General features: G+C 40.8%; 1 protein-coding gene across 1 annotated transcript in view; it reads right to left on the bottom strand.

Moving 5' to 3' along the window:
- Nucleotides 1-10,000, bottom strand: part of LOC123504484 (protein vestigial-like) — a 76,312-nt gene that overhangs the window by 42,883 nt on the left and 23,429 nt on the right. Inside the window, 2 exon segments of the mRNA XM_045255020.1 lie at nt 6,636-6,783; nt 8,447-8,587. Coding sequence (XP_045110955.1) covers nt 6,636-6,783; nt 8,447-8,587 — 289 coding nt within the window.

The raw sequence follows: 10,000 nt of genomic DNA on the forward strand, positions 1-10,000 counted from the left end.
GGATGTACGAATGAAGATTCATGTAGAGTAAAAGAACTGTAAATATAAGAATATCTATTGTAACTCCAACTTATGCACTTCATTAAGAATATTTTATTTTCATTATAATTCAATGCATTCGTAAGTTGCAATTCACTGGTTTCACCTTCTGTGTTAGAAAACTAACGAAGACTCATAAAACATGTACTATGTAATCCCACTTTTCTTTTACGTAAAAGATTAGAGAGAAAAAATAATTGGCTATTTCATTTCATCTTGTTCCACTTCACAAAACCAAAAACTATTCATTCTCACCAACGTCTGAGGAAGCTGTAATGAAGCAGACTAAGTAAAGAGCGGATGACACTTCCCGTAACAAGTCACACAGACACCTGGATATCATTTAAACACACACGCCTGTAAATAATCGAATGCACGTAATTTCTGCGCCATAAATACAAGGAAATTCATGTTTTCATACACGGAAGTGGTTCCTTCTTGATACTACATCTGGGACTCCATCACAATACACTGAGATAACACAAGAATAACACGAAACCACGGAACCTTAGATGTGTACTTTGACAAACACTGCGATGAGTGACGAGGGATCGAACAAAGGCCGAGAGAAGATTAACTCGCCACTCAATTGTGTTACAGCGGCAACCAACTCTATGATCACAGTGACTCTTGTGTGGTGGGTCGGCGAGAATGGGCAGGCGGCACGCAACGGTTGTAATGCACGACTTCCTGAGCTGAGATCCATTTTTCTTGTGGACTTGTCGTTGAAGAAATCTAGACAATATTTTGGATTTGACTCAGTGTATAGGCTGAATGAGAGGATGATAGGTGGAAGTAGATAAGTATAAGTTTCGTATAAAGGACTATCACGTGTAGATCTTCCCTTATGTTTTTACGTGATTATGTTTCCATTGGCTGGAGATGAAAAGATGTGAGTTCTCAGCGGCAGAAAGCGATTGAAGGAGGGAGGATAGGAATTAATAGAGAAGTATAAAAAAAAAAAAAGAAAACTGTTGGAGATAAGAAAGTGGGAGCAGGCTGGAGAGGAAAGGCATTTTGGTTTGAGATGAGAGAATGGAAGTTAGCGAGGAAGGAAACATAATGGCGTTGATTAATTGGAGAGGATGAACTTAAGCCTCTTGTCATGCACCACTGTATTTTCTTGCATAAAAAAAATAAACTAACTGAAATTACTTCTTTTCTTCTATTTGTATTAGTATTAAAGTAGCAATAATAAGAGGTAGTTGTAGAAGTGCATTGTAAAAACATATATAGTCATTCCTGCTTAATAGTCCACCTGGGATACATCTCGCTCATCCATTATAAGACGTCAATGAAATCTTATGGAATCATTTGTCTCGGTGTCGTAACAATGACTAGATCAAGAAGCGGATGCGGATACTTAAGCGGAACCAGGGTATTTTCAGCTTGTCCCGGGTTTACCTTGAGGGATTCCTTTCCCACACTGGGCTACCCTCAGGGGGCTGGTGGCGGAATGTGTTCTCTCGGTGTGTATCGTAGTAATAGTAGTAATAATGATAGCTTTTGCTGTTACTACTACTACTTCTACTACTACTACTACTAGTACTGCTACTGCTACTACCACTACCACCACCACCACCACCACCACTACCACTACCAATACTATCACCAACACTGTAGTTATTAATATTGTCATTAGCTACCCTATAAAAAGATTGTCAGACCGACTCGAGTCAACGTAAGGACAGGTTCATATAAATAGATACTCCCACAAAAGGGCAGAGAGAAAGGAAGGCACGCCGCTGAGGAGGCTCGGACCTGACATGTGGTAGGGCTCGACCATCATACCATCATCCCTCCCCTCTCTTCCCCTACCCTCTGCCCCTCACATAGCTACACCTCTACCCCACCCCTTCCCTACCACACCACACACCACACCCCTTCCACGCGCACCTGATCACACCTGACACATGCCTGATACACTGACGCACACATGTAAATATAGCGCCGACACACACACACACACACACACACACACACACACACACACACACACACACACACACACACACACACACACACACACACACACACACAGCTGCCCATAACTCGCGCTGACTGATTCAATGAGTCACTCTCACTCCTGATTGGCTCGTGTGTCCGTGACTTATGGCAGTTTTGATTGGTCGGGAGAGGCTGTGATTGGCAGGAGTGGGCGAGGGGCGTTTGATGAAGCTGGTGACTGCTTGGGTAAGAGAAGACCTGTTTTTTCTTTTATTTAATTTTTTTCTGATTGATGTGGTGATGTAGTGGGTAGAGGTTGGTAAGGGAATGGTATATTGTCTCTAATTGATTTTAAAAAAGTAAGATGGATTGGTCATGATTGGATAGGTGTGAAAGATTGGTTCTTTTGAAAGTTAAGACAATTTTTTTTAGTGCGTTTTTTCTCATCGCTGTGGTGAAGAACGGAGAAGATACAGATTGATAGGGCACGGTATAAGAGCTGTAATTGATTTGAAAGTAAGAGGGACATCATGATTGGATAGAATTAAAAGATGGGTTCTCTAATAGTGATTTTTTGGGAAGAGACTTTTTCGATCACCTTGTTGATAAACTAGATACAGATTAAAGGGTGTACGTTCTCTAACTGGTACAAAAGAAACAGGGACTAGTAATGTATGACTGTGTAGGGCATGATTTAAGAAAAAAACTGTTGAAAGTCCGATGCATATGACCAGTCTTATTATTTATTATTTATGTAAGAGAGTCACTGGCCAAGGGCAACAAAAAAGAGCAAAGAGAAACAAAATCCACTGAGGTGCCAGTTCTAATAAAAGGTAGTCAAAAGGAGAGATGTCTGAAGCTATCTCACATAAACCTGGGAAAAGGTGTGAAAAATAGAGTGTCTAGACTGAAAAAAGGATGAAGAAGTGTTTTCCATTACTTAGATGTAGAAGAGTTGTTGACGGATTGCAGCGCGTATAAAAAAAAGTATTCTGACTTGTGATTACATTTTGGTGTGCTGAGTTTCCCTGTCGTTGGTGAGGTCACTATTAACCACTTGAGTACCACGACACGTTTCCATATTCATTCTGGTGAGTATTTGGTGATTTTATACAGAATCAGAAACTTGTGTGAGGATTAGAATAGTGAACACTGTAGCCATTAACCTTCTGACCTCCATAGACCCCTCCTAATGTCAATAAAATGGTCTAATTGTACACAAATCTCAAGGTAAAAATGTGTCCCAGTATTGAAGAGCTTCATGTTGACCTAGTATCACTTTTCTTTTCTAGGGATGACCTCAATTGCGCGCCACGATGTCCCTGTCAGGTCAGTGGATTGGTAGTGTGTGTATAATGTTTCCCGGTGATTTATCAAGGATATTTTTTTTTCGTAGTCATACAAAAAAAAAATGGTTCTTCTGGCTCAATTTCTGCTTTCTCCTTTCATGTTTATATTTTGTTGCTGTTTTTGTTGGTGTTTTGCTGTTGTTGTATTATTTCTGTTACTTATAGTTGTATTGCATATTAGTCATAATGATACTACTACTACTACTACTACTACTACTACTACTACTACTACTCTTACTAATGCTACTACTACTACTCTTACTACTGCTACTGCTACCTCTGCTGCTACTGCTACTGCTACTGCTACTGCTACTGCTACTACTGCTGCTACTACTACTGCTACTGCTACTGCTACTACTACTACTACTACTACTACTACTACTACTACTACTACCTCCGCTACTATTACTGATAAATAGCAGAAAGAGCTACCGTCGCAGGAGAAAAGGGAAGGTTGCCACGCTCTCTCTCTCTCTCTCTCTGGGGGGGGGGGGGTAGGTGGCGCCACGTGTTGTCGTTTCCTTACAACCTAGCCCTCGTCTGCTGTAGGATCTGGCCACGAATCTTATGCAAATGTCTTCAAAGTGGTTTATTACTTCCTGTGTGTGTGTGTGTGTGTGTGTGTGTGTGTGTGTGTGTGTGTGTGTGTGTGTGTGTGTGTGTGTGTGTGTGTGTGTGTTTACGTATCTCTGTCTGCTTCATATAAGCGTCTTATCTCTAAGTCTTCGTCTAATCTCTCTTGTTTTGATTGACCTGTCCTCTGTATTATTATTATTATTATTATTATTATTATTATTATTAGCAGTAGTAGTAGTAGTAGTAGTAGTAGTAGTAGTAGTAGTAGCAGTAATAGTAGTGGTAGTAGTAGCATTAGTAGTAGTGTGTATTCAAGTATCTCTTCTGGTTTTCTACTCCACCAAAATCTGTTATCCTAAGTTCCCCTTTTGACTTGCCTTTTTCTGTCATTTTAGGTATTGATTTCTTTTACTTCAAGTTGGCTGTCTGTTGTCTACTGGGTGCCTGACGAGGCCTGCCCTTGTCTCCCTTCTAATTATTGTTACTTACACTCAGGATGCTTTCAACCTTAAATGAAGGGAGTGAATATAGATACCAGGTCATAATGATACGTACGTCAACTTAATACATGTAATTATCCTTGAAAGTTTGAATCATGCATAATAGCGCAGTGTTTTTTAGTGTGTGTGTGTGTGTGTGTGTGTGTGTGTGTGTGTGTGTGCGTGTGTGCGTGTGTGCGCAGGAGTGCATTTGCTCATATGAACAAAGATATGAACGAAGATGTATCCGCTTAGGATTTCTCACAATCTTTGGCCCGCGTCCCCACACCTGCCATTAGTCTCGATGAAGCTTCAGGTGTGTTATTAAGTCATTACTTGTCAGATAGAGTTGATGGTGAAGACACGCCTCTAATGATCCGTCTGTGTGTCGATGCATGAACGCCGTCACTGGCAAACATTACTCATTAAATTTATTAGATTTTTATTTATTGTCAAAGATCTGTTTTTTTTTTTTAAGTAATTAGTTCTCTACGATTGGACATTCCTTTAATGTCTTGAATATCCTTATCTAGAATGTATTTTATCTGAACTGATGCATCTATCTACCTGGCTATGTCTGTATGTAGGTATGTATGCATGTATATGTGTATGTACGTATGTGTCTGTTGGTCTATATATTTGTCAGTGCACATGTATTTTCGATATATCCAAACTTATCCAAATGTTTACTATACATATCGACGTATTAACTGATTGGTTAACTTGTATTTATCTATTTTTGGACTATTGTTTTCAACGGACATACCACACACACACACACACACACACACACACACACACACACACACACACACACACACACACACACACACACACACACACACACACACACACACACACACACACACACACACACACACACACACACACACACACACACACACACACACACACACACACACAGACCAAGGCAGATGTCACCGTTCACGCTTTTCAGATATCGCAGTGTTGAAGAATCGCAGCATTTCTTAAGGTGACTTCACAGACATTCACTTCTTCCCTCGCTTTTGTCCCTCCCGCAACCAGTCTCTCAGTTCCCTTCTTTTTAAATCCAGTTATTTTTCTTCTCTCCTGTCCTTGAATCTTTCCCTTTCTCCTCCTCTCTTAAATTCTCACTTTACCTCCTGCCAGCCTCTCTTTTTATTTCCTTCATCCATCTTCCGTTAGCTTCTATTTACATCATTCCTTCCTGTTTCCTTTCATCCTTTTCCTCCTTCCTTCCTGTTGCCATATTACTTATTTCCTTTTCTCTTTGCCTTATAATTCTCGTTTTATAGTTTTATCTTATATTTACTTCTTTTCCTCCTTTTCTTTTTTCCATTTTGTTCCTTCCTTCCATCCTTCCTTCCTTCCTCCCTCCCTCTCTCTCCCTCCTTTCTTCCTTCCCACACTCTCTTCCTTTTCTCTTTGCATCATATCCTCCTCTTTATGGGTCTTTGTGTCTTATGTTTGCATTCCTCTTGTGGTTCCTCTTATCGTCCTTCCTTTTCCCTCACTCTCAGCCTCTCACTTCCTCTCCTTACCTCCCCTTCCTTTCCCTGACTCGTTTCCCCTTCCTGTCTCCTCTTGTGTTTTTCTTGTTTCTACCCCATTACTCTCTCTCTCTCTCTCTCTCTCTGTCGGGCATTAAAAAGTAAACTAATGAGTATTACAGGGACAAATCACGATGGATGAAACAAAGGGACTAACTGACTGACTAAAGGACTGACTGATTGCCTGACTTGGTGACTGACTGACTCTCTGGCTGACTGACTGCACGGGTGTCATGTGTTCTGAGTACCTATTTAAGTCTGCTTCCTCTTCACAAAGCCTTGAGGATATGATACGTAGGTTTGAGGAAGAAAAGGAATGAAGAAATAGATAACAAGAACAAGAAGAAAAGGCTATTGTCTAAAAAAACTGCTACTTTTATTCATAATATTTATATAGTTTGCTACCGTGAAAAAAGGAAGTAAAGAAAATAGGAAAGAGAACGGAGAAAATGTGATAACGACGATAATAATAAAGAAGGAGAAGGAGGAAGTTTCATTCTTATTAATAGTCAAGACTTTTAGCCAAACTTCCACTTCTTTGCGTATCTTAGTTTCGTCAGGATTTCACTAATATATCCACTTAGTTGTCCGCTTCATGTAGTAGTTTCCTTCGTCACACACTTCAGCCATCCTCACCGTATGCTTAGAACTGCCTAATAAGTGTGTGCAGCAGGGTAGCGAACAGTACATACCTTTGGCAGGGGAGTGGGGCTTCTCATAGTGCAGGGGAGCAGAGGCAGCGGCGGCCAGGGCTCGGGAGAAGTGCTCGTCCACCACAGAGCCAGTGTCACCCACGTAGTTTGTCACCACCATGCAGTTGGCGGACACGTACTTCACTTCCTGCGGGACACAAGGGGCGGGGTGAGGTGTCTGGTTGATGTGTGGTTGAGGATCGAGTTATAGTGTTGTAGCTGTATACTGTATACTGATTGTTCATGATATTGCTATTGTTTTTATTTATGTTTTGTTTTGATACTGATGTTGGTACTGTTGCTGCTGCTTTTGTTGCTACTACTACTACTACTACTACTACTACTACTACTACTACTACTACTACTACTACTACTACTACTACTACTACTACTACTACTACTACTACTACTACTACTACTACTACTACTACTACTACTGTCACCACCACACTCCCGTTATCACTACAATACATATTTCTACTACCTCTACTAATACTGCTATTTATTCTATTAATACTAATTTTCAGTAATCACCATCATCACCACTATCGCCATGCATTATCACCACCATCACTACCACCACCACCCCCACCACTATCACTATCACTATCATCACCAGTCTCTGATATCAACGCAGGACAAAGCCTGTATCCCAGCTTATCATTCATTATCGTCATTTTTATTTACGGACACAAACTTGGTAGGTGGTGACGTATCTGCGCCGATCTAGTACAGTGTCCACTCCCATCCGCCAAAAAAGGAAAGAAAAAAATTATCACCACGGCCAAATCATGTCAAAGTTAATGGCCACTTCAATTTTTACACAAGTTAATGTAAAGTCGCCTGATTTATTGCAGTTCCTCGTACTCTCAACAAGTCTGCCAGCCGTGTCCTCGCCAACCTGTCACCAGTCCAGTCAAGGTCTCCGCATTTCTGGTGCAAATGTTTGAAGTTCTGGTTCTTATTATGTGCGATTTATCACGGAGGCTCTTCATTGGTGATTGTTTTCTTTATGTAGTGTTTAGATTTTTTTTGTTTCAGTACATACGATTTTTCATAGCGACTTTAATCCCTTCAGTAGGTAGCAGGACACGTTTTCATCTTCATTCTGGTGACTATTTGGTGAATTTATACAGCTTCAAAAACTTATGTGGTGGATTAAACTAGTGAAGACTTTGGCCATTAATCTTCTGACTTCCATAGACCCTTCCTAATGTCAATAAAGCCGTTTAATCACACCCAAAACTCAATGTAAAAATGCGTCCCCGTACGGAAGGGGTTAATAGATACATACATATGATTTTTTCTTTTATTATAATGTTGTTAGTTTTAATTTTTGTTACGTTACGTTTTACTGCATTGACTTTTCAGTGATCACTTTTTATGTAATACTTGAAGCTTTTATTACGTATGTTTTTTTTTTTAATAGTGATTCTTCAATGAACATTTGTATTTTAAGTGTAATGAAAGATTTTACGAAATATCAAAGCGACTTTTTAATTTATTTTTCCTTAATGTAAAAGAGAAATTCTGGCTAAGAGCAACAAAAGACAACGAAAAATATGCCTGTCCCCGAAAAAAAAACTAGCCCTAAAACTATATCCAGTTACCAAAAGTGCCTTGAAACTTCCCTCATCAAAGAGTTCAAGTCATAGGCAATAGGGAACACTAACTCGGGGGACGATTTCAGAGTTTACCAGTGAAAGGAATAAAAAACTGGTAACACTGATCGACTCGCGCTAGGGGGACTGACAGCTCATACCATTGTGTGTGTGTGTGTGTGTGTGTGTGTGTCAGGAATACCCACGTACATTGGCTTCCTCCGTGGGCGATCCCGGGGGCTCCGTGATGGGAGGGTGGTGGTGGTGGGAGTGGTGCGCGTGTGGGTGGGGCGGATGCTGGTGGTGGGAGGCGGCGGGCGTGGGCGGGGCTTCGTTGTCGCGGCAAAATTTCTGTGGGTGAAGAAGATAAGGATAGGTTAACACAAATTATTTAGTTATTGTTGGAGTCATTACTAAATTTGATTCTGTTTAGCTTCTGATGGATATTGTGGTTGTGGTGGTGATGTTGATGCTGCTGATAGTAGTAGTAGTAGTAGTAGTAGTAGTAGTAGTAGTGGTAGAAGTAGTATTAGTATTAGTATTAATAGCATTATTATTAGTAGTGGTAGATGTAGTGGTTGTAGTAGTAGTAGTGGTGGTAGATGTAGTGGAGGTGGTAGTAGTAGTGGTGGTAGATGTAGTGGTGTTGGTAGTAGTAGTAGTAGTAGTAGTAGAAGTTGTAGTAGTAGTAATAGTAGTAGTATAGTAATAGTAGCAGTAATAATAGTAGTACCTAATCTAAACTTTCGGTTTATTGTACTTAAGTTCGTATGTGTGTGTGTGTGTGTGTGTGTGTGTGTGTGTGTGTGTGTGTAATTCACCACGGTCGCCTGCTGGTCACCCAGCCAGTCTTCCCCATTACGGAGCGAGCTCATAGCTCATAGACCGATCTTCGGGTAGGACTGAGACCACAACACACTCCACACACCGGGAAAGCGAAGCCACAACCCCTCGAGTTACATCCCGTACCTATTTACTGCTAGGTGAACTGGGGCTATACATTAAGAGGCTTGCCCATTTGCCTTGCCGCGCCGGGACTCGAATCCGGCCCTCTCGATTGTGATTGTGCTAACCACTACACTACGCGGTGTGTGCGCGTGCGCACGAGTGCTTGTGATTGTGTGCCTGTGTGGCATCTGTTTCATTATCACACTAGTGAGACAAAACCCAGCACACGATCACCACATGTTGCTTTGCTCGCTTCCTCTCACTCGCCCGGAACTCTTTTTTACTTGCATTTGCTTGTCTTAATTTGGGTTCACTTTCATCGCTTACCTTGTCTCAGCGTCGGTCGTCGTGCGTGGTCTGTTCTGCCAAGTTTCTCATGGTGTCTTTCAACATTTTTAGTGGTACGACTCAATTAGACTTTACAGAGTGAGGATAGCTACAGCTGTTGTTATGTCTGAATTCCTTTACCTTTCGGGTGCTGTTTGAATATTTCCTTTTGTTGTCACTTATTCGAGAATAACAGGTGGTCTTTCAGAAAGATGATATTCGATTAGAAGTCGGTGTATCTTTGCAACCACGAATCGTACTTGTATTAATGACTGACAAATAATATCAACACCATTTGTTCTTAAAAGTTCTTAGACACCACAATGGAGTCCGGCTTGCATTTTAATGTGTAAGCGTAAGTCGCTTACTGAAATATCAAATATGAAAAGACTTACCATGAATAAAGAAGACATCATTTGAAATCCAGTGCATTAAATTTCAAATAACCACCTTGTCAAATTATAAGAATTTTGTTTATAGTCTGTGGTC

Source organism: Portunus trituberculatus, chromosome 16, assembly GCF_017591435.1.
Source record: "Portunus trituberculatus isolate SZX2019 chromosome 16, ASM1759143v1, whole genome shotgun sequence".
NCBI lineage: Eukaryota > Metazoa > Arthropoda > Malacostraca > Decapoda > Portunidae > Portunus > Portunus trituberculatus.